The following is a 23,808-nucleotide window of genomic DNA, read 5'->3' on the forward strand; positions in this document are numbered from 1 at the left end:
TGCGCGATCGCGATTTTAACATTACAAGTCCCATAGACCCCTGCAGAAGAAAAAACGCTGCGAATTTCACAGTGAAAAAAAACTGTAGTAGGTAGTCACCCTAAGGGCGCCTACCCACTTGCGATTTTTTTTCCTTTGCGTTTTGCGTTTTTTCTGAAGAGCAATTAGCATAGAATGTGTTCTTGTCCACTTGCGGTTTTTTTTTCGGTCCGTTGCAATTTTTAACATAGGAACTGTCAGTTGCATATGTGTCCTTATTTTTCTCTTAATGCACCCATGAATGTCAATGGAAATTAACGGAAAAGCCGCGAAAAAGCCGCGAAAAACGCGCCAAAAACGCGCGTGAAAACACTGCGTTTTTCATGCACGAAAATCGCAAACGCCAGTGGGTAGGCGCCCTAAGGGTGCATTCACACAGGCGAGTGTGATATCAGACCACGAAGCTCAGACCGATATCACGCTTGTAAATTTGTGATTCAAGATGCGTGCACAAAGTGTTTTTCCCACACATCTATGTACTTGCGATTTTCAAGCACATTTGTCAAACCGGTGAAAAGATCACAAGTGCTTCCAATTGCAATGGTAAAAATTGCATCACATTGGCATGCAAATCACTTGACATGAGAGCGCGATGCGATTTCTTAAAAGATCACATAGGAAATAATAAGATTGGTGTTTTACACAATAGTTTCAGATAAGTGCCACTGGAGTGAGATGCATCAAGTATATTAGGAGGCATATTGCTCTTAATAGATTTGTCAATCTATTAACAAATCAACCAGTGTTCCTCTTCTGAAATCCATGGGAAAAAGTGGCGAAGCTTTCCTCTATAATTTCCGGAATTTCTGGCGTAGAGTGAATTTGATCATTTAGTTTTTTTTTTACACCAGAATTCTAACATAAAAACTTTTATAAATCCCCTGCCAATACAGCTTTGAGTTTCCTGCAGTGCTTACCAGGGACAATAGTAGTGAAGACATTGCGGCACATTTACCTTAGGGCTTATTCACAGAAGCGTATATCGGCTGCTGTTTTCACGGCCGGCCAATATACGCTACCATCTGATGCACTGGATTACAATGTATCAGATCACACAGGCGTATTTCCACTGCGTAAAAGTGCCCGGACCGGTGCTTTTACGCCGGGCAGGAAGCAATCTTCCTGGCCGGACTACGGCCGCTGCCATTGACTCCTATGGGAGCCAATGACAGCGACTGAAAAAGGAAGGTGGAATGGAGTTTAGCAGCGTGACTGCTAAACTCCCTTATCCTTCTCCTCTCCACTCCTTGCTGCTGTTTGCAATGGGATGGGGTGGGTGGGGCGAAGCTAATCTCAGCCCACTCCAATTGCTTATTGCTGGGAGGGGGCATGAGGTTATCTCTGCCCCCATTCCACCCACTCCCATTGCAATCAGTCAGAGGGGAGGAGATAGGAGGTGAGTCGGCAAGGGGAAGGGAAGGGGGAGACAGCTTAGCAGCATATACGCCGAGCCCATGCATCACATGGTGTAGCGTATATCGGCCAGCCGTGAAAACGCCGGTCGATATACGCTCGTGTGAATAAGCCCTGAGACTGACATTTCCTACACCACTCTTAATGCAGTAGAGTAAGATACAACAAGAATGCTTCTAAATCAGTTTGTCACATGTTTGGCCGGTCCATGCACCAAAGAATCAAATCTATGCTGGCTGTGAAGTGGTATAGATTTGCGCTGTAAATTATGCCAATTTTTGGAGCAAATTATATTATATTTGTGGGGCTGCAGGTGGCACCGCCCTCACGGCTACTGGCCTCCCTGCACAGAGCATGCCCACAACACTCTCCCACAAACATAATACGCAACTTTCCCACCTTTTTTCCAGCAAAGATTTTAAGCTAGTAAACAAAGTGTCTGAAGTTCCTTCATTAGTCTTTTCATCATCATTACCGTAGACGTGACCACTTACCACCATGGCTTTTAGCTCCATTGCACCCGGGTATTCAGATCGCCCCCCATACTGCAGGGTCTTACGTAGATTCTGCTCACAGGCCTTTGCGATCCCTGGTTAAGGTTGACAGGTGAATACATTATTTTAACACTGATGTATGTATAATGTAGAGGGGATGCAGTACATCGGGCAACAGCCCAGCAGTACTTATTCTTGGATGGTATAGAGAAGTGTAAGCTCATATGTTGTACTTACCTTGGAAGTGCAGACCTGGACTTCGGCATGTGTCTTGAAGGAACTTAAACAGGTATGGCTTGAGGACTTCAGAGCATCTGTGATATGCAGTGAGGATGTAGAGGAGCCGCCATCCTCGCTGACAACTGTCCCTATAATGTAAATGAGGTTTATAGGTTACTAGAGTTGACATTGTTGACTGAGTGTGATATTAGTAAGCAAGAGGGAGGGCAGTGTGGCCAACTGTCTTAGAGACCCTTCAAGTTTAAGGTTTGTGGTGGTAACGCACCAAAATTTGTTATGGTCCCAACAGATCAGTGTGTGGCCTAGCTCAGATCTTTGTTGGGCAATGTATGGGAGGATCTGGGGAAGTAGGGTATGGATTAGCTCAGTGTTCCCCAACTCCAGTCTTCAGGGACCCCCAACAGGTCATGTTTTCAGGATTTCCTCAGTATTGCACAGATGATGTCATTATTGTCGTTGCCTCAGACATAGCCACAGGTGTTCTTACCATACGATATCCTGAAAACATGACCTGTTGGTTGTCCCTGAGGACTGGAGTTGGGGACCCCTGGATTAGCTGACTTACGTCTTAGTGCTGGAGTTGTCAGAAATCTGTTTGATGATTTGACAATAGCCTTCATCCTTCAATACCTCATGGTCCTCGCACAGCTGCAATGACAAAGAGCAAACAGTCCAAAAAAACACGATTTGTGTACTTACCATTAAATCTTTTTCTCGGCCCGTTTATTGGGGGACACAGCTGAAGACTGCGGGTAAAGCTTTTCCCGCTGTAACTTAGCTCAGCACCGTATGTATCTCTAGAGAGAACGCTCTAACAAGGAAGTCCTAAGAACAGACTGGGTGTGTGCTGTGTCCCCCAAGGAACGAGACAATACAGATTTTAGGGTAAAAAAATCTTGTTTTCTCATCTGTATCATTGGATGCCACAGCTGAAGACTGTGGGATGTTTCAGAGCAGTCCCTCAGAGGTGAGGAAAGTATAGAAGAAAGCATGCGGCCAGTTTATGGCTGTCTGTAAAACTCTTCGACTGAGGGAGGCATCCACGGATGCAAAAGTATAAGCCTGGTAAAACTTTGAAAAGGTGTGGAAGCAGGTCCATGTAGTGGCCTTACATACTTTAATAGTGGAAGTACCATTGTGTAACACCTACAACTGCACCCACTGCCCAAGTAGAATGCGCAGTAACACTTAAGGGAAGCACTCTACCCTTGGCACCGTAGGTCTCCTCCACTGCTGATCGGATCCAGTGAGAGATGACCTACTTGGAAGCAGTAAGGCCATGTTTTGGGCCATTAGGGATCATAAAAAGAGCCAGAGCGAGTGAAAGCGGCTGTCTGAGAGAGGAAGGTCCACAAGGCTCACACTAGATCCAGTTTGTTGAGAGCGCATGTCTAGGATGAACTTTGGAGGGGCAAAATTATATCCTCTTAGGTAGGAAGGAGAGACAGGAAGTAGGACTGTCTTGTCCTGATGAAAGACAGTGAATGGAGGCTTGGCCAACAAAGCTGCGAGCCCGAATGGAGCTGGATGAAGGTGACAGCTACTAAGAAAGCCGCCTTACAGGCTAAAAGATGAGATAAAACTTTACTCAACGGCTAAAATGGATAAGACTGTAACACATCCTGTCCACTTTGGGATAGGAGAATACTATGTAGGAGATCTTTGGCCCATGTCAGGATTTTCGCTGTGTCTGCCATGACCTTCGTGCTGCCTGTACCGCTTTGATGATTTATGTAAGCATCAGCCATCGTGTTGTCTGTTTGGACCTGAACTGGGGGGCCTGTCAGCTGGTGTGTTAAGTAATGAAGCGACGGGAGAATAGCCAGAAGTTCCAACACATTTATCAGTAGTGTGGACTCCCTTATGGTCCAAGTGACTTGCGCCATGAGATACCGCAGAGCACCCCCACAGCCGAAAATGCTGGCATCCATGGTGAGTACCTACTGTTGGAGGGTTAGAGAGGAGCGCTCCAGATGGGTCAGTGGGGAATCCAGCCAACTAAGGTGTTGCTGCAGAGAGAGGTGGATTTTTTGATCAAAAGAGTCCACAGATTTGTCCCAATGGTCAACTGGAGAGGCCAAGCATATGAAATTGGCTAAATGGAATCGCCTCAAAGGAGAAGACCATACGCCTCAGCACTCTTATGCAGTGACAAATGGTCACGGAATTCTGAGTTTTCATAGAACATACCTGCTTCTGGAGGAGAAGTAGTTTCAGCGGCAGCAGTAAGACATGGGCCTGAGCCATGTCGAAGGAGAGACCAAGAAAGTCCAAATGTTGCGACAGTGAGAGGGGTGATTAATGATCCATCTGAATCTGGACAGGGTGTCCAAAGTGATGTGCAGACTATCCAGGCTGGATGACCAAGTTTGGGCTTTTACCATGTCATCAAGATAGGGAATGGCCACTATCCCCTTGGAGTGGAGGGAAGCCATCACTGACGCCAGAACTTTTATGAAGACACGGGGGTCTGTGGCTAACGCAAATGGAAGGACCGTTAATTAATAGTGATTTGATCAGATGGCGAAGTGGAGAAATCACTAATGTGCTTGACAGATGGTGATATGAAGATAGGCATCCATGATGCCATAAGATGACAGAAGCTCCTTCCATGGATGCAATGACAGATCTCAGTAACTTCATGTGGAAATGTCAGTCTGCTCAGCAGAAGATTTAGTACAAGAGGACTTAGAGGGCTGCGGTCAGGGGCTCCAAGAGGGTCTCGGTTTAAAGGAGGGCCTTTGCTTTTGTTCCTGTGAGGTTTTCTTACTATCAGCTCCGGGGGCTGGAGCCGGGAAAGGAGCGAAATTGAGAAATTCTTTTCTGGATCAGTTCTGTGGCACATGGGAAATCTTACCACAAGTGGCTTCAGAGATGATCTCATCCAGTCTGGTGCTGAAAAGTCTTAAGTCAACAAAATGAAGGCCTGTTAAGGACCTCTTAGAGGAGGCATCTGCGTCCCTGAATTTTAGCCACAGGGTACAGCATGTGACTACCAAAGCTGCTGAGGCACGAGCTAAAAGTCTGGCTGTATCCAGGGAAGAGTCACAGTCACATTTACAATTCCCGTCTGGCTTATCTGAATCATAATGTCTGCCAATTCTTCTGGAGGGTAGCCAGAGAGAATACCTCGGTGTAGTTGCTTAGCCTGTTCAGTACTGACCCTGTTGACCCAGGTAGAGACGAAAATCCACTGCCTTAGAGGACGGTTTGGCTAGTCATTCCATTTTGCTACAACGCACGTCTTTAAAAGACGAAGCATCTGCCATGGGAAAAGTGGTGTGTTTCGCCAAATGGGACACTGGTGGACCCACTGCTGGTGAAGATAACTACTTGCTCACTAATATATTATGAAATTGCCCTAGGAATACTCTGGGTGATATAAACACAATTCTAATTGCCAAAGGCAAAAAACACCCATAGGTAATATCCCCTAATATATAATATAAATACTTTATTATTCAAAAAGACAGCATTGAATGATATTTAAAATTAAAGGAGCAAATGGTGGTAGAAAATGAAATGTGACCAGCAGTCATCAGTTAGTATCATGTGTGTAACTGCATATACACACACTAACATGGGCCTGGGGGCCAACTTCCAAATGCCTACGTCGAAATTAATAAGTCAGCACTACCAAAACCCTATTAAAATCTAACCTATAGCCACCCCGACATGTTTTGCCTTGCGGCGTCTTGAGGGGGAGCAAAAAAAACCAGGTCTTGCTATAGCCTATGGCCAGTGGTCCACCGTCGAAGGGGCCTCACCCAGCACTGGAGAAAGCAGCGGAGGAGTGGGAGAGGCTGGCATCGGGTGCGAAGTACAGCCGCATTGTGGACAGAGGTTCTGGGATACACCATCTAGCTGCAGAGAACCACCCATTCCCATATCGCATGCTGTGTAGCCACAGAGGGAAAAGGGAACAGCAGCGGGCCCCGAGCACCAAATGGCCACTGCAAGAGGAAGACCCCCCTACCAACTCAAGGGGACTTGAATGGAACCTCCCCTCCTACAGCAGCTCCAGAGGAGCACCGGTGAAGAAGCAACATGCACCCCGTCAGGCAGGTACACCCACTGAGTGAAATGCTGCCAGGAAGAGGAAGAGAGCTGCAGAGTGTGGCAGGGAGAAAAAGAGATACCAGGATAGAAAGAAGGTTCTCCAAACCCCAATGGCATTGTCAGTTAAGCCGGTAGAGCGTTCCTGAGGCAGGGACATAGCTCTGCGCCTCCCTGGGAGTTGTAGTGGGCAGTGCGGGATGGGGAGAGAGAATACTCACCTTGCTGGAGAGTGGAGAGATACTTACCCGTTCACCAAGAAAGAAATGAGTGTTCCATAGTTCCTGTGCTCACCTGCCTTGAAGGAGGAAGGGGGTGCTCCGGTGCAAGGGGCAAACTGTGGCTGGCAGGTCACATTCAAGTTAGGGGGTGGATGTGCCTCATTTTCTTCTGAAGTCTGTGCAGGCAACATAACAGTTAACTCCGTTCTTTTCACCCTCGTTAGGATTACTAGGACACTCCTGCTAGCCCTGTATTTCCTGAGTCCAAGTGGTTCTTGAAGACCGGCAACAAACAGGTCTGCCTCTTACGGACACTAAGCTGAAACTGGTTAGCTTGGTGACTGCAGGGGGTGTATAGCTAGTAGGAGGACCTAACACTTTTTCCGCTTAGTGTCCACCTCCTAGTGGCAGTAGCTGTACCCACGGTCTTCAGCTGTGTCCCCCCGTGATATGGGCGAGAAAGTGGATTCTTATTCATAAAGATTTAGTGTGAATGAACATAAACTTTGCTGACAAATCCTCTCTACCTTCAGAACTGCGCACACCACATCCAATTCGGACTGACCCTTCATCGGTGCGTCCCCCATAAACCTCATCACAGCTGTAGAAGAAAGAATGGAAGACATTAGTCTACAAGGGACATATCTTCTACAGAGGGTTATGTACAATGAATGGTCCCTTTATTAGTCTTTCATAATTGGCGTTTCCTTGTATGGAAATTCTCCCCGTGACCCCGGAGTGGAGCAAAAAAATCAGGCGACAAGTTTTCTGTGAATCAGTTATAGTGTGAATCCACATTAGATGGGAAAATCCAGCAATCTGAGTGACTTCCACCGAAACCTGGTCACCAGTTCTAGACTAGCCGGGGCCGGGCTTTCACTGACTTTGTGAACCTTGTTGGTTTTTCTCATGTAACGGTGCGGAGAGTATATAGAGAATGGCGTAATTGAGGAAAAACATTCAGCAAAATAGGGATCCTATGAACGGAAAGAACTTTTCACTGAAAGAGGTCAGAGGAGAACGGATGTCAGGAATGGGTCCGGCCAACAGGCACTGCACAGTCAAAAGCAGCTGAATATAATGCTGTTCCTCCAAACTAACATGTTTGAACACACAACTCGTCTTTCATTAGCACGGATGGACTATAACAGGCGATGACCAGTACCAGCACCATTGTAAAAGAGTCAGAAGGGCGATGCTCCAGTAGCCAAAAGAGCGCAAAACCTGTATAATAGAGCAGTGGCAAAACATCTCCTGGTCAGATGAATCCAGATTTCTGTTACCCTGATCAGAGGATCAGAATTTGGCACAAGCAGCATGAATTGATGACCCCTTCCTGACAGCTGGTCAGAACATGTCAGCACCTCCATCTAATCTGCGGCAACAACAAGAAGCTTCCTGTCCGCAGGGGCCAATATTTTTGCAGGACAATTTCATCACCCAGCGGAATCTACATCACAACAAATTGCTGTGGGTCTGAAGGTCAAAGAAGGCGCAACACCACTAGATGGGGGTCTCTAATAAAGGAGCCATTCAGTGTATACGGAGCACATGATGTAAGTGAAGATATGAATTGGAGACCAACATAATAATATGCAGCTAGTATATAACTTCATATAATGGAGCAATTTCACATACTGGAAATTATTCTTACCTAGGAAGAGTTCGGAGGCGATTCTGTTCATACTGCTGTCGCTGAACTCAATAAGTGACTCCTGTATGGGGTTCTAGGGAGACATACAGAGCATCATTAATACAAGAATCATGTAAGACTGAGGGCTCCAACCTGGACATGCTGGGAACTGTAGTTTTGCAACAGTTGGAGAGCAATAAGTTGAGATCACTGATATAAGGCAATTATGGCAAACTCAGCTGTGAGACGTATTAGGTCTATAGGGGTTTTATTCCAGAATGGTATGCCAAGTTACTGAAAATGGTGATGAAGTTAAACACAAAGTTTTTTAGAAAGTTGCAGAACTTTTTATTGTCCACTGATTGTGCTATAGTTACATAGATGTGCAAAGCTATCACCCTGTCTGCTGTCTTGGTAATACAAGATGGCCATTCACATGGCTGCCCTGTAATATTACATTTCCCTTGTAGCAACTGTTGTAGGGAAAATGTTTGGTTGGCCATTGCTTTACCCTGCAAAACCAGCCGATTGTCGGAGCTGCAGGAGGAGAACTTGCCATGATCAGCTGTTCATGCCAGGGCTTATATTATGGTAGGGGTTGTGCAACTTGACACAACCCCTTCAAGGGTATGTTCACATGCAGCGAAAATGGCTGCAGAAAAACAGCAGCATCTTACAGTCTAGGCTTTGTGGATGAGATTTCAGGAAATCCCATCCATACGCTGTTGAGAAAATCTGCAGCGTAAAGTGACCTGCAGTGTACATTTTATATCCACGCCATGTCATGCTATGGATTTTCACTGTGGATCTCATCTTTTTGAATATGGGAGATGAAATCTGCATCAAAATCTGCAGTGGAGTATCTGCTACAGAAATTCTACAATGTGAACATAAGCTGGCTGAAAGAATATATGCATGTGAAAAGTGAATGCTATAGATGATCTGTCAAGTGGTAAAGTCTGCAGGTTTGGTTACATAGCTCTGCTTCGTTGACTTTATAGCCGCCTGTCCTTTTTTGATACTCACCCTCATCCTCCCATATGGATCTTCTTAGGTCCAGCTCCCAGCACTGTGAATCTGTCAAGTGGATGGTCCACACCACCTACTGTTAATCAAGCCCAATATCACCCACTGACAATGAGCTGTAGGACCACCCACTTGACAGATTCCCAGCATCAGGAATCAGACTTTAGAAGAGCCTGTATGAAAGTGAACACGGTTGAGTTCAAGAGTCATGGCTGCAGAGCTATGCAACCAATCCCACTGACTATACCATATGACAAGTCCTCTGTAGCTCACCTTGGTGAATTTCATCATATCACCCGGGTCTTTGAACTCTCGACTTTTCTTTGATCCTTGTTTAGAAGATTCTCTGGAATAAAAGGAAAAAAGTTAATTTATTAACACTTTGGCTCAGTCTGACCAAGTTATGGTACATGCAGAAGTAGAGCCTGACACAGGCAAAGGGGCTCAGTACAACAACAGTATGGAGGTCCCTTGCTCTCTAATAGCTCCTCATTGAGCCCCTTCCCATGTCCCACCATCAAACTACTAATAGTTGAGCAGCTATGTAGGTTGCACATAGGATACATCCGCTCCTGTGCATAGGAACACCCCACCACCAGCCACAATAGCCCTAGGAAACAAGGACGGTGAGGTTACCCTGACGTCTTAGCCGCTTCCTCTTGCGCCAACATTCTCTGACCCTCTCGGAAATACTTTTTGGCGAATTCCACCATGTTATACGAACTTCCCTGTAGAATGATCTCAGAGGTGTCCGCCCCTGTATATTCATCCAAACTTTCCGCATATTCACTTGGAGTGGGTGATCCCTGAAAAAAAGCATGATGGCTGTCTACAACGTCCACTATAAGAGGCAACTACAAAGGTAAACATGTCTGCACTACAGATCTCCAAAGACTTTTTTCCAACTTACATCCGTTTTCTTATCAAACTCATGAGCCACGGCCGTTGAAGCCACAGCTACAGCCACTGCCGCAGATGCCGCCGCTCGACTCTGGCGATTTCTTGGCTCTTCTTTCCTGTCAGCTGGAAGGTTCACAAAATCTGGAGCCGCTACCGGTTGTACACACTCAACTGGGAACAATCCCGCCCGGCCGTGAATGGCCCCAAATTTCCAGCCTGTGTGAGAAGAGATTGTATTGATGTCTACAGTTGATTGGGTATTTTTATGATGGCTTTGGTAGTGCTACGTGCTAGACGTTGATGTAGTATAGCTGATCATGTAGTCCTAACATTCACAGCAAAATAAGACATATCTACACATGCCACCACTCAGAAGAAGAGATACTGGAAGCTGCACGCATGGAGAATGACCCCATCTGCACAAAAGACCAACTTTCAGAGTAGAACAGAGTAAACAGATGAATAGAACATGCTACAGGAACCCACCGAAATCCTGAGTGCCGCGCTTTAGCTCCTCCAAATACATCACCTTCTTCCTAACGACACAACCGTAGTTCTGGCCTGTGTAAGGATCCATTATGCAGCATGAACATGAACAGAGAATGTTAGAAAGATGGAATGCTACAGTTACCGTGTATAAGTGACCTTAACCGCATTTACATCAGGGAATCTGTCGGATTTTTCGGTGTGGATTCCTCCTGAAATACTCATTTGAGGTTACTGTAAATTTATGGATTAGCCTTTTTCAGTGGGGGAACTCTACACTACCCTACCAAATGTAAATGGACACCAGAGCAAGTATGAAAAGTAGTATTTATTTCCATATGTTACTACTTATTGGGGCTCCTTTGGCCCTAATGACATCAGATACTCTCCGCGGCATACTTTCTACTAATGTCTGATACACTTCTCTCAAATAAGATGCATCGGCCCATCTACAATGGGGCAAGGAGCGTCATTATTGGATGGTTGAGCAATTGAAGAACATTCTATGGAGTGATGAATCACACTACTGCATCTTCACATCAGATCGATGTACCCGGGTGTGAAGGATAATGGGGAACACCTTTTACCTGAGTGTGCTGTACCAACAGTTGAGTATGGTGGAGGATCTGTTATGGTTGGGGATGTGTTTCATGGCATGGTCTCGGTCCATTGGTTGTAGTGACAAGAACCATGACCATGGAGGTGAACCCTGACATTCTAGACAATAATGTGCTGCTGACAATGTGGTAATGTGACAATGTGGGAATGGTCGGCCATGCTTCCAACAGAACAGCGTGCCTTCTCACGCATCCAACGCTGTTTTACATTGGTTTGAGGATATGGATGCTCCACGATTGGACTGGCCTTCACAGAGTCCCTACCTGAACATCTTTGGAATGAACTGGAACGTCAGATCAGGAAATACGAACAGCGTCCATCTTCTTCGAGAGAACTTGCCAAACATTTTCAGGAACAATGGAGAGAAATCCCAGCTAAAGTGTATCAGACGTTAGTAGAAAGTATGCCACAGAGAGTATCCAATGTCATCACGGCCAAAGGAGCCCCATTAACATTGGGAATAAATACTACTTGTTTAGATGTCCAATTACTTTTGTTGGGATAGTGGATGTGCGGCTCTTCTAACATGGATTCCGTATCAAGAAGCGAAATATCACTTACTTTTATCCCGTATGCAGATTTCAAATCTGCACATGGAAAAAATCCCTGCCGTGTACCTTATAGCATTAATGGGTGTTACAATCCATGGAAGACAATTAGGATGTGGAGTTGGTGCGGATTCTACTTCAAGTCCATAGCCAAATCTGCTGTGTGAATGAGGCCTGAATGTATGTTTACAGCTGGAGATCCACTGCGGATGTTTTACCGCAGTAGAAAATTCACAGTGAATCCACGGCGGGAAGTTCACAGCAGATTTTGGCGCAGAAACATTGCGAATTTGCAGCAGATGTCATGCTTTGCAATGCAAAGAATGAGATTTTAAAAATACGGTATCAATTAAAAGTTTGGATGCACCTTTTTATTCCCTGTTTTGTTTTGTTTTTAACAATGTAGATTCGTATTGAAGACATGAAAACTATGAAAAAACAAGTATGGAATTAAGTAGTAAACAAAAAAGTGTTAAACAAACCAGAATATTTTAGATTTTAGGTTCTTCAAAGTAGCCACCTTTTCCTTTGATGACAGCTTTACGCACTCTTGGCATTCTCTCCTATCAGTTTCAAGAAGTAGTCACCCAAAATTAAGTTTACTTAAATAAGTAAAGAGATATGGCTGTCCATCATAACTTTAAAGGGCCACTTACACGCAAATATAATCTTTCAAACAAATGAAAGTTTTAGTGATCTTTTTGCATAAAGTGTTAAGGGCCACTGATGGCCATTAATATTTTATCATCTTCATTTGCATGTAAATGGGCCTCCATGTTGCAAAGCCCAGCACATGATTAATCACATGCCCAGGTGTGTGCAAAACTGCATTGTTCTCCTTGGTGTTGTCAGCAGAATACAATATTATCTCCCCCTCAGAGATAACAGCCCCTGGTCTACTGACAGATAAAGGTATTTGCGTTATCTCCAGTAGCTGAACAATGGATTTTAAGTTCATCTTAAAATCCTCATTTCAAGCGAAAACTGCACTCTGAGCCCAAATGAGATTATTTGGGGTGAGTCGGACTGCAGAGTGAAGCAAAAACAGTCAACAAGTGCTCAGAACCTCTGGGAACTCCTTCAAGACTGTTACAAAACCATTCCATGAAGCCGATTGAGAGAATGAAGAGTGTCATCAAAGCTGTCATCAAAGCAAAAGGCGCTACTTTGAAGAATCTAAAACATAAAACAAATTTGGGTTTGACACTTTTTTTGTTTACCACTTAAAGGGGTTGTCCCGCGAAACAAAGTGGGTCTATACACTTCTGTATGGCCATATTAATGCACTTTGTAATGTACATTGTGCATTAATTATGAGCCATACAGAAGTTATCAGAAATTTTTCACTTACCTGTTCCGTTGCTAGCGTCCTCGTTTCCATGGAGCCGTCTAATTTTCAGCGTCTAATCGCCAAATTAGACGCGCTTGCGCAGTCCGGGTCTTCTTCTTTTCTCAATGGGGCTCCGTGTAGCTCCGCCCCGTCACGTGCCGATTCCAGCCAATCAGGAGGCTGGAATCGGCAATGGACCGCACAGAAGCCCTGCGGTCCACCGAGGGAGAAGATGCCGGCGGCCATCTTCAGCAGGTAAGTAAGAAGTCACCGGAGCGCGGGGATTCAGGTAAGCGCTGTCCGGTGTTCTTGTTTAACCCCTGCATCGGGGTTGTCTCGCGCCGAACGGGGGGGCTGTTGAAAAAAAAACAAACCTGTTTCGGCGCGGGACAACCCCTTTAATTCCATGTGTTACTTCATAGTTTTCATGTCTTCAATGTAAATATATATTGTAGAAAATAAGAAAAAACAAGGAATAAAAAGTTGTGTCCAAGCTTCTGACTGGTAGTTGCTGCTAGTTTAAATGGTGCAGAAACCTACATGAAAATGTTGCAGTAAATAAGCCCTGTGTGAACATGGCACAAAGTTGTATATATTTGACGCAGAGCATCAGGGGGCCCACAGCCAAAAAGCACAGTATATCTTCATAGAGGTCGGAGCTCTGTCCGATTGTTATGGAAGTTGTTATGGCCACCTGCAACCACCACTAGGGGGAGCTTACTGTATACATGTGTATACAGCCGCCATGTGCCAATATAAAAAAGCAGGCTCCTGATTGGCTGATATCTTGAAGCTGCAGTCAGCAAACAAACATACAGTATGTCAGTAAATTTCACGTTCTCTAATTTTCCTGACCTTTCTGCAGTGTTTCCAGAGGCTGCAAGCGAATGATATCTCCTTTATGGAAGCTCAAGAAACTTTTGTCTTCTGTTACATAATTTTGCACAGCGACCATGTAGTTGGAGTCCTGAGAACACAAAGATAGACAGATAGGAGTCCTACTAAAAAATACATAGTTTTTAATGAATGACTTGATGAAGGCATACCTCCATCATCTAGGAGACATGTTACAATTGTTTTAAATCCTGAATCGGGAAAGGATTTGTCTCTTCCTGATTCTTATTGTCCAATATCTTTATTGACCACAAATGTAAAAATTTTAGCCAAGGTACTTGCGAAAAAAAAAATTACTTTCAGTTATGACTTATTTAATACATGATGATCCGTCCGGCTTTACGTCAAAAAAATCAACCGCTATTAATTAAAGATTATATTTGAATCTTCAGGTGGATCATCGGGTTCGTGGAGGACAGGGCTGTTTTTTCACTGGACACTGCCAAGGCTTTTGACTGTTCTTGATACGATGGGCTTTGCTGAGAAGTTATGGGCTAAATTGCTTGATTTAATGCTAGGGGCAAGAGTGAGGCAAACAACTGTATTTCTGGAAGGATGGTGTTAGAGAGGGAAACAAGGTAGGGGTATCTCCTGTCCCCTCTTCACTTTGTGTTGGCAATCGAGCCCCTGGCTGGGTTAATAAAGACAATCACCCAATATAGTTGCATTGCAGTATGAAAAAATTGAGGAAGATGTTTCACTGTATGTAGATAACTTGTTGCTGTATTTGGGGGATGTGAGTAAATCTATGGGCCCTTTAATATATTTGGCAGGATGTCAGGTTTTGCTATTAATTGGAGGAAATCCGTAATTCTTCCCATAAACACTTTTCTGGCAGACTTTCCGTTGGAACAAATGTAATTACAAATAGTGAAGGAATTCAAATATTTTGGAATTGTGGTATCTTCTAGACCTCAGGATTTTATTTCTGCTAACTTGCTTCCATTGGTACGAACGTTTGAGGACAAGGTCAAGGTTTGGAATCATCTCCCATTATCGATAATTGGCAGAGGAAATCTTATTAAAATGGTTTTCATGCCATAACTCCCTTATATACTTTAAAACTCTCCGGTTTGGATTCCATCACATTTTTTAGACTCCATACAATTATTGAGCTTATTGTGGAATAATAAATCAGCTAAAATTAAATTGGAGACCTTACAAGGGGGTAAAGGTCTGGGGGGCTGGCAATTCCAAAGGATTGCAGCATATGTTTGCTGCTCAAGCCCGGACAGTGTCTGTACTTACAGTCCAACGCCCTTTGTGTTCTAAGAAGGGTATAATATCTTATTTATATAGACAGATCAGTTCTTATTATTCATAGCAATTTCCAATAAAGGCAAGAGAAAAATGGGAGAAAGATCTAGGTGAAATTAGTGAAGATAAATGGGCCGCAGTGTGGCTTACGATACCCATGTTATCCTTATCTGAAAGTCAATGGGTATCACAATTATATTTAGTACATAGAGTTTATTGCACACCTTTAAAGTTGTTTCATATGGGTATTACATTAAACTCAGACTGTCTGAGGTGTAGACTGATGATGCACATGGACTGGGGCTGTGTAAAACTATGTACATTTTGGAGTAGAGTATTGGAGATATATATATCTTGTTGACATTGGCTTTACCCCAGATTTTGCATATTGGGTATTGCTGATGGGTTTAATGGGCATGCTGTTCTGGGAATTCAGGGAACTCTATGCCAGACACGGAAACGGATTACTGCCTGCTTGATGCAGCCTGCCTCCCTAATAGTGGGAGACTTTGGTATAAGGAGGTTATATTTTTGGAGAGGGGGATATATAAAAGTTTAGATTGTTTAAGTTTGAGGACATTTGGGGACGATGGTCTGGTATATAAAATCGGTAGTCAATCATGAGTGTTGGTTGTATTGAGTTATATAAAGGAGGAGGTGAGGAGAAGGTAAGAAGGTGGAGGAGAATTAGTCTTTAATGTTGTTTTTTTTTGTTGTATATGTGTAGTAGGCTTCATTGGGGATGATGGAAGATATGAGTCATTTATGTATACTTATGTTTAAATATATTGTTTGGGTGGGGAAATGTTCTGTACATTATGTTCATGTAAGTGTAAATATATAGGAACTAAGGCCTCATGTCCACAGGGAAAATCAGGCCCGCTACGGATTCTACATGGAGAATCTGCAGCGGGTCCCTCCTGCCCCGCGGACATGAGCGCTGAAAATAGGAATTTAAAAGAATTTACCCATCCGTAGCGGGCGGGGAAAGTCTTCTCTTCCTCACGGCCGGATCTTCTTTTTCGGCCGGCGGATGAACTCGTCACGGCTGCGGCACGTCGCCGACGTGCCGCGCGCATGCGCCGGGCACATCCGCCGAGCCGAAGCAAGAAAGATGCGGCCGTGAAGAAGAGAAGACCTTCCCGGTCCGCTCCGGATGGGTAAATTCTTTTAAATTCCTATTTTAGGTCTCCCGCGGATCCGGACGGCTTCCATAGGCTTCAATAGAAGCCCGTGGGAGCCGTCCCCGCGGGAGACCCGCATGAAAATGGAGCATGGTCCAGATTTTTTCATGCTCCGTTTTTTTAAAAATCCCTTTTATTGACCATCCGCGGGTATTTATCTACCCGCGGGTGGTCAATGCATCCCTATGGGGTGCGGATCCGCGGGCAGAAGAAGAGTTAAAATCTGCTGCGGATTTTAATTCTTATTTTGCCCGTGGACATGAGCCCTTAAGGGTCAATTTTAGTAAAATTATAATTTCAATAAAATGATCTGATTAAAAAAAGAAGAGATGCCAAGTGTATAGTATGTGACACAGTCTGGAGAGAGCTGTGGTTATGCTGACCCTCCTAAGGCCTGAAGCACACGGGCGTGATGTAAAACGCTGTGTGTATAATGCAGCATTTTACCGCAGTGTGAACCGGTGTATTGCCGCGCACGGCAGCGATTACAGACGGTGCATGATAGCGTATCTTACGCACACTGTCATACACAGTGGGACTTGTTTCTTTAAAACAAAATTCCCGCTGTCGCTTAGTGTAGTGGCGCAGAAACGCAGCACATATGCAATGTAATTGCATACATACAGCGTTTATTACACGGCCATAAAGAACAATAGGGCTCTATCGTGTGTAATATGCAGTAAAATAGAACCTGCTGCGTTCTTTTTTTTATGTGCATTTTATACGCAAGTGTGAATGGATTAATCAATGTACTTTTATTGACTCCATTCACCGCGTATTACGCGCCCATAATACGCTATTAAGTTACGTTCGTGTGAACCTGCCCTTTACTTTGACATCACTATGTGTATTGATCCAACACTGTGAATACGGTTTTCATTTTCTGAACTTACTACTGAAGGTAGTTATGGTGAAGTGGGGCCCCGTTAAAAGTTTTGCTATGGGGCCCAATAGTTACTTGTTGGACCCCTTGTATGTTACAGTATGCCAGTGCAGGCTAGAGCCATCAGCCTGGAGTGCAGGAGGAGGATAGGGATTTCTAAGCTTGCTCTGTTTAACCTCACAGAGAATTTCTTGCACATTGTAACAGACCTCCAGCTTGTATCATGCTTTTGATATCTATACTCAGACCTCCTCAGTGTTTGTGATCATTATAGTTGATGGACCATTGATAACAATCCTATTCCGAGACTTGCACTCGGCATCTTAAGATGTATTGACACTCACCTTCTTGAGCTCCATTAAGAAGCAATCTACAAAGCTCTTCACCTGGCTGGACCTTGATGAGAAAAGTATAAGCTTCTCATTGGTCAAGTTAAACTCCAGCATATTCTTGGAGAGAACGGTGACAAACATGATATCCGTGTAACTGTGTGGAGAGAGTGAAAAAAGAATCATCAAAAGACATCACTTCTTGGGAATGGATTATGTCTTGGATTTCTAAGAAGGTAAATATAAGCCATTAGCCCCCATTAACTTCTAACATATCAATCAGCTTCTTGGACGTGTACAGCAGAGTGTCCAAAAACCGATTCCAAGGAAGTAACTTGAGAGAGCAGCCCAAACTTTTCTGTCTTGTACTGCCCCCTAGTGGTGATGGACAATACGGGTTTGTAAAGCTGTATGAGGCTCAGCTCCCACATACCTGTAACTCCTCAGGACTCGCAGCTGTTCCGGGGTGTTGCCTCCACTTTTCAGCATCTTCAGGAGCTTTATTCCAGTATGAGAAACCCCAAGAATCTGTACACCGGTGCCAACACTGCCCTACAGGAGAAAAGGGAGCTGCCAGTGAAATCTTTGAAGCAATATTGACATCTTAAAGAAACATGCCATACTTATTGGTAGAGCAACTTACAGCAGCCGGGAAAAGCCTTGAGAAATACACTTCCCACTCCTCCCGGGCAGCAGTCACAACCTTTTTTTTCACCATGTCATCTGCAATGGCGTTAACAGAATCCACCCTGTACTCCACTGTGGATATCAAAGCTACAAGTGTTATTCTACAAGTAGGGAAGGCAGAAAATTTCACCATTGTTAACAGTGTTAAATAGATGAAGGGAAATCACAACACCCTGAGCACCAATGTGATTTACAGCCAGTATTATACTCCAGAGCTGCACTCACCATTCTGCTGGTGAGTGCAGCTCTGTGTACATACATTACTGTGTACATACATTACTTATCCTGTACTGCTCCTGAGTCACATCCTGTATTATACTTCAGAGCTGCACTCACTATTAGGCCTCAGTCACACGGGCGTTTTTTCCCGCGATTTGCGGATCACATAACGGATGCGCATCTGCAAATCGTGTGACCGGGGCCGACGATTCACTGAAAAATCTGCACCTAGCAGTGTTTTTAGCGAAACGGCCCAGCGCTGCCCGTTATCCTCTGCCACAGCTGTGGCAGAGGAGAACGATGTTCGCCCATTGAATTCAATGGAGCCGGCAATACAGCCGGCTCCATTGAAAGCAATGGGCTGCCGGCAAGCGCTGGATGAATTTTTGGGGAAGGGCTTAAAATATAAGCCCTTCCCTGAAAACCATCCTGAGAATGTGTAAAAAAAAAAAAAAGTATACTCACTCTTTTCCTGCAGCCGGAGTTCAGCTGCGTCCGGCCTGCAGTTCTCCTGAACTGCTCTCTGTAGTATTCAGCAGGCGGGGATTTAAAATCTCCGCCTGCTGAATGGACTGCCTCTGATTGGTCACAGCCCTCACCAATCAGAGGCAGCTCTCACTCACCCATTCATAAATTCATAAATTCACAGGTGGAGTCCCTGTGTACATACATTACTTATCCTGTACTGCTTCTGAGTCACATCTTGTATTATACTTCAGAGCTGCACTCACTATTCTGCTGGGGGAGTCACTGTGTACATACATTACTTATCCTTTAGTGATCCTGAGTTACATCCTGTATTATACCCCAGAGCTGCACTCGCTATTCTGCTGGTGGAGTCACTGTGTACATACATTACTTATCCTGTACTGATCCTGAGTTACATCCTGTATTATGCTCCAAAGCTGCACTCGCTATTCTGCTGGTGGAGTCACTGTGTACATACATTACTTATCCTGTACTGATCCTCAGTTACATCCTGTATTATACTCCAGAGCTGCACTCACTATTCTGCTGGTGGAGTCACTGTATACATACATTTCTTATCCTGTACTGATCCTGAGTTACATCCTGTTTTATACTGCAGAGCTGCACTCACTATTCTGCTGGTGGAGTCACTGTGTACATTAGAGGCGCAACTTGAAGCTTCTGGGCCCTGATGCAAAATCTGTAACAGGGCCCCCAACTATAATGCTTTTTCATAGTACTGGGCTCCCAATATGGAGAAGAGAGGTCTTATGGGCCCCCTAAGGCACTATTCTGCTGGTGGAGTGACTGTATTGATCCAGAGTTACATCCTGTGTTATACTCCAGAGCTGCACTCACTATTCTGCTGGAGGAGTCATTGTGTACATACATTACTTATCCTGTACTGATCCTGAGTTACATCCTGTGTTATACTCCAGAGCTGCACTCACTATTCTGCTGGTGAAGTCACAGTGTACATATGCTGATAATAATTCCTCGGTGCTGGTATTCTTATATATTAGTATCAGCCCACAGTCAACACCAAGGTATGTGGTTCTTAGGGTTTTTAGTGTAGTCATTTGGGGATCGCCATAAATCCACTTACAGACTAGTGAATATGGGGATAGTGGGGTCTCCAGAGGAGAGGAGGGTCCAGAAGGAAAGCCTATTGCCATTGTATTTGTGATGGGGGCAGATTGACTCCTCATATAAACATGGTCGCCTCCCGAAGTCACATCTTCGAGCTATGAAGCAACATCTACACGACGCACAACTAGTAGACGTGTGAGAATATTACATCCCCAGGATAAAGACTACACTTTCTTTTCGCATGCGCACAATTCTTACAGCCGGATAGACCTGTTCTTACTGAGCCACCATGCCCTTACTTGGCATCCATCTTCTACCATAGTTAGTCTTGTGTGGTGGGATCACGCACCGGTCTCTCTATTTTTAGAGATCCCCGGGAATGGTTGGACATTCCGGCTCATGGAGGCTAATTGAGAATTTATTGCACGACTCAGTATGCGCTGCGGAGAGTTGTTCGACTATAGATAACTTTGTAGGGGACCATTCTAGTGATCCGACTTCTCTTCCCTTTCAAGGGGTGCTCAAACATGGATCCCGGTTAAAAAAAGAGAATTCAGCTACAGCGGTTAATTTACTAGCCAAAATACGAAACTTAGAGGTGGCCCACAAAGCCAAGAAACACCTAACAGGCTGAATTAACTTATTACTACTAGGCTGGAGCTTAAGGCCCTCCTGGACAAAAGTACACCAAATACAGACAGCATATCAAAAAATATGCTTCTGAATATGCCAATAAATGTAGCCGACCACTAGCAAGGCATTTACACCCCAGAACGTTGCCTGCGAATACTAAGTGATGACCCAACACTCATCTCGGGGCAGTTTCAGAAATCCTATCAAGATCTATACAATATACAAGGACTATACTCTGAGCTGCCTCTAGATCAGCTGGATATTAAAAGAATATGTTGAAGAGAACCCTCTACCGTCTATTTCAGCAGAGATTAAACCCTCCTCAGAGAATGATTTCACAGTAGAAGAGGTAGTGGAGGTCATTAAGGGAACCCCAGCAGGGAAAAGCCCGGGTCCGGACGGGTACACTCCCCGCTTTTATAAAACTTTTGGGGAACAGCTAATACCCTTTATTACAGAAGTATTGAACAGTATATCTCCATCTTCCCCATTCCCGGATCAGTCTTTATCCGCACTAATTACAGTTATCCCAAAGCCGGAGAAAGGATCCATCTATATGCGCTAGTTATAGACCGATCTCATTAATTAATGGAGATGTTAAACTATCCTCTAAATCACAGGTGTCAAACACAAGGCCCGCGGGCCGAATCCGGCCCGCCGCCTCATTTTCTGTGACCCGGCCGGCTGTGCACAAAGTTGCCTCACCTCTGTGCTGCTGTCAGTAGGTGATCTTCTCTCGGCTTGTTCTGTCTAGTGCAGACAGTAATAGAGGAGTGCCGATAGCAGACTGACAACGGCCGCGGAGGAGGGAAGGGGAGTGCAGAGAACATGATCCCTGCAGCCAGGAGAGCGGCGCTGAGGAGGAGCAGCTGCAGGGTGAGCCTGGTCAGCGCTGGCCTCCTCTCACCGGCCCTATCTCTGTTCATGGCTGCAGGCCTGGGGAGACATCAGGGGCCCAAGTACGCAGGAGGGCCCCAAGAAGAACTGAGAGCAGCCGGTATATCTGTCAGTGGGACCATATTGGATGCAGGTAAGTATAAAAATGTGTATAAAAATGCAGAAGTGTCCGTGTGTGTGTATGTATGTGTATATGTATATATATATATATATATATATATATATATATATATATATAGTGTGTGTGTGTGCCCGTGCGTATATGTGTGTGCGTCTGTGTGCATGTATGTGTATAATAGTGTGCGTCTGTGTGTATGTGTGTGTGTGTATATATATATATATATATATATATATATATGTATATTAGTGTGCGCCACTGGCCACTATGGGGGACCTTATTACCAGACGGGCCACTATGGGTTTAACTTTTACTATACTGTCTTACAATTAACAATTAGAATCGGCCCTTTGAAGGCAACCATAAGGCTGATGTGGCCCTCGGTGAAAATGAGTTTGACATCCCTGATCTAAATGCATGGCAAATAGATTAGGTGCTATCCTTCCATCTTTAATACATGGAGATCAGGTAGGGTTCATGGGGGAACGGGAGGCGAGGGACAACACCAATAGGGTGGTCCTCCTGATAAAAAACGCAAAGGAACAAAAGACCCCATTATGTATAATATCTTTAGACGCTGCAAAGTCTTTTGACCGTGTGCATTGGGGTTTCCTAAGGGCCTCGCTAGAGCAGATTGGCTTGGGACCAGGGGTGATGGGGAAGATTTTTGCCCTTTACAACAGACCTACAGCACGGGTGAGGACTAACGCGATTCTGTCACCCCCATTTTCAATAGCAAATGGAATTAGGCAGGGTTGCCCGCTGTCTAGCATTTGGCCGTGGCGGTGAGACAGAACACCACTGTGCATGGTCTCTCAATAGGGCCCAAAAAGTACAAAATGTCTTTGTATGCGGCTGATGTGCTATTGTATATTACACAACCACGTATCTCTCTTGCAGAGATTTGCAGGTTTGGCCGATAGAGTAACTTTAAAATAAATATGTCAAAATCGGAGGCACTGAACGTACCTATACCTCCCGGGAAGGCTGCTAGCTTATCACAGCGTTTCCCATTTACATGAAGGAACTCTAGTATAAAGTATTTGGGCACACATATAGCTAGAGATGTGTCGTCAATATATTCTCTAAATTACCTTCCATTACTAGAAGATACTATTAAGGATTTAAATAATTATGACAAAAAATTCTTGCCCTGGTTTGGCCGTACTAATGTTCTCAAAATGGATATTGTCCCTCGCATCCTATATCTGTTTCGGACGCTCCCCATTGTCCCTCCGGAGGATTTCTTCAAACAACTACAAACAGCATTTACTTGATTTGTATGGGGAGGGAACCGGAGTAGGATAGGTTTTAAAACACTAACAAGACCTACAGGGGATGGAGGAGCGGAGCATTCACACGAACGTATATCGGCTCGGTTTTCACGCCGAGCCGATATACGTCGTCCTCATCTGCAGGGGGGGGAGGCTGGAAGAGCCCAGGAGCAGGAACTGAGCTCCCACCCCCTCTCTGCCTCCTCTCCGCCCCTCTGCACTATTTGCAATGAGGAGAGGCGGGACGGGAGCGGGGCCAATTCTCGGAACTTAGCCCTGACCCTGTCCCGCCTCCTTTCATTGCAAATAGTGCAGAGGGGCGGAAAGGGGTTGGAGAGGAGGCAGAGAGGGGGCGGGAGCTCACTTCCTGCTCCTGGCTCTTCCATACCCCCCCCCCTGCAGATGAGGACGACGTATATCGGCTCGGCGTGAAAACCGAGCTGATATACGTTCGTGTGAATGCACCCTAAGATATACCATTTGGCCTCAGTGCTAATGCGCTTGTTTGACTGGCATTTCCACAAAGAGTCCAAACAATGGGTGAGTCTAGAAGAGGATTTGTTGGAAACGAAGCTGGGGGGTTTGCCATGGTTGGCACAGACATTAAGACCTAATACTATAGAGCGCTCGCCTTTCGGGGAAGATTTCCTGAAAATGTGGGATAAATCATCAATAAGAGGGGACCATTAACTCCATTATTTGGTAACCCTGATTTCCCTCCTGCTATGGAGGCTGCCAGCTTCCTAGGTTGGTCAATGAAAGATGACATTAGAGTGTATCACATTTTGAGAGAGGTAGGGGTCCCATCTTATAAGGACCTGAGGGCGTTTCACCCAGGAAAATTATTATCATGGTTCTCATACGTGATATTA

General features: G+C 44.8%; 1 protein-coding gene across 1 annotated transcript in view; it reads right to left on the reverse strand.

Annotated features, from left to right (window-relative positions):
* Positions 1–23,808, reverse strand: part of MYO15A (myosin XVA) — a 106,115-nt gene that overhangs the window by 15,255 nt on the left and 67,052 nt on the right. Inside the window, exons 43-55 of the mRNA XM_066577864.1 lie at positions 18,195–18,310; positions 17,985–18,103; positions 17,567–17,708; positions 13,860–13,971; positions 10,509–10,583; positions 10,033–10,238; positions 9,759–9,928; positions 9,396–9,468; positions 8,118–8,190; positions 6,991–7,064; positions 2,752–2,834; positions 2,184–2,314; positions 1,947–2,041 (exon numbers count right to left, since the gene is read on the reverse strand). Coding sequence (XP_066433961.1) covers positions 1,947–2,041; positions 2,184–2,314; positions 2,752–2,834; positions 6,991–7,064; positions 8,118–8,190; positions 9,396–9,468; positions 9,759–9,928; positions 10,033–10,238; positions 10,509–10,583; positions 13,860–13,971; positions 17,567–17,708; positions 17,985–18,103; positions 18,195–18,310 — 1,469 coding nt within the window. The remainder of the gene's footprint in view (positions 1–1,946; positions 2,042–2,183; positions 2,315–2,751; positions 2,835–6,990; positions 7,065–8,117; positions 8,191–9,395; positions 9,469–9,758; positions 9,929–10,032; positions 10,239–10,508; positions 10,584–13,859; positions 13,972–17,566; positions 17,709–17,984; positions 18,104–18,194; positions 18,311–23,808) is intronic.

The sequence above is a fragment of the Eleutherodactylus coqui genome, chromosome 8 (genome assembly GCF_035609145.1).
Source record: "Eleutherodactylus coqui strain aEleCoq1 chromosome 8, aEleCoq1.hap1, whole genome shotgun sequence".
NCBI classification, from domain to species: Eukaryota; Metazoa; Chordata; class Amphibia; order Anura; family Eleutherodactylidae; genus Eleutherodactylus; species Eleutherodactylus coqui.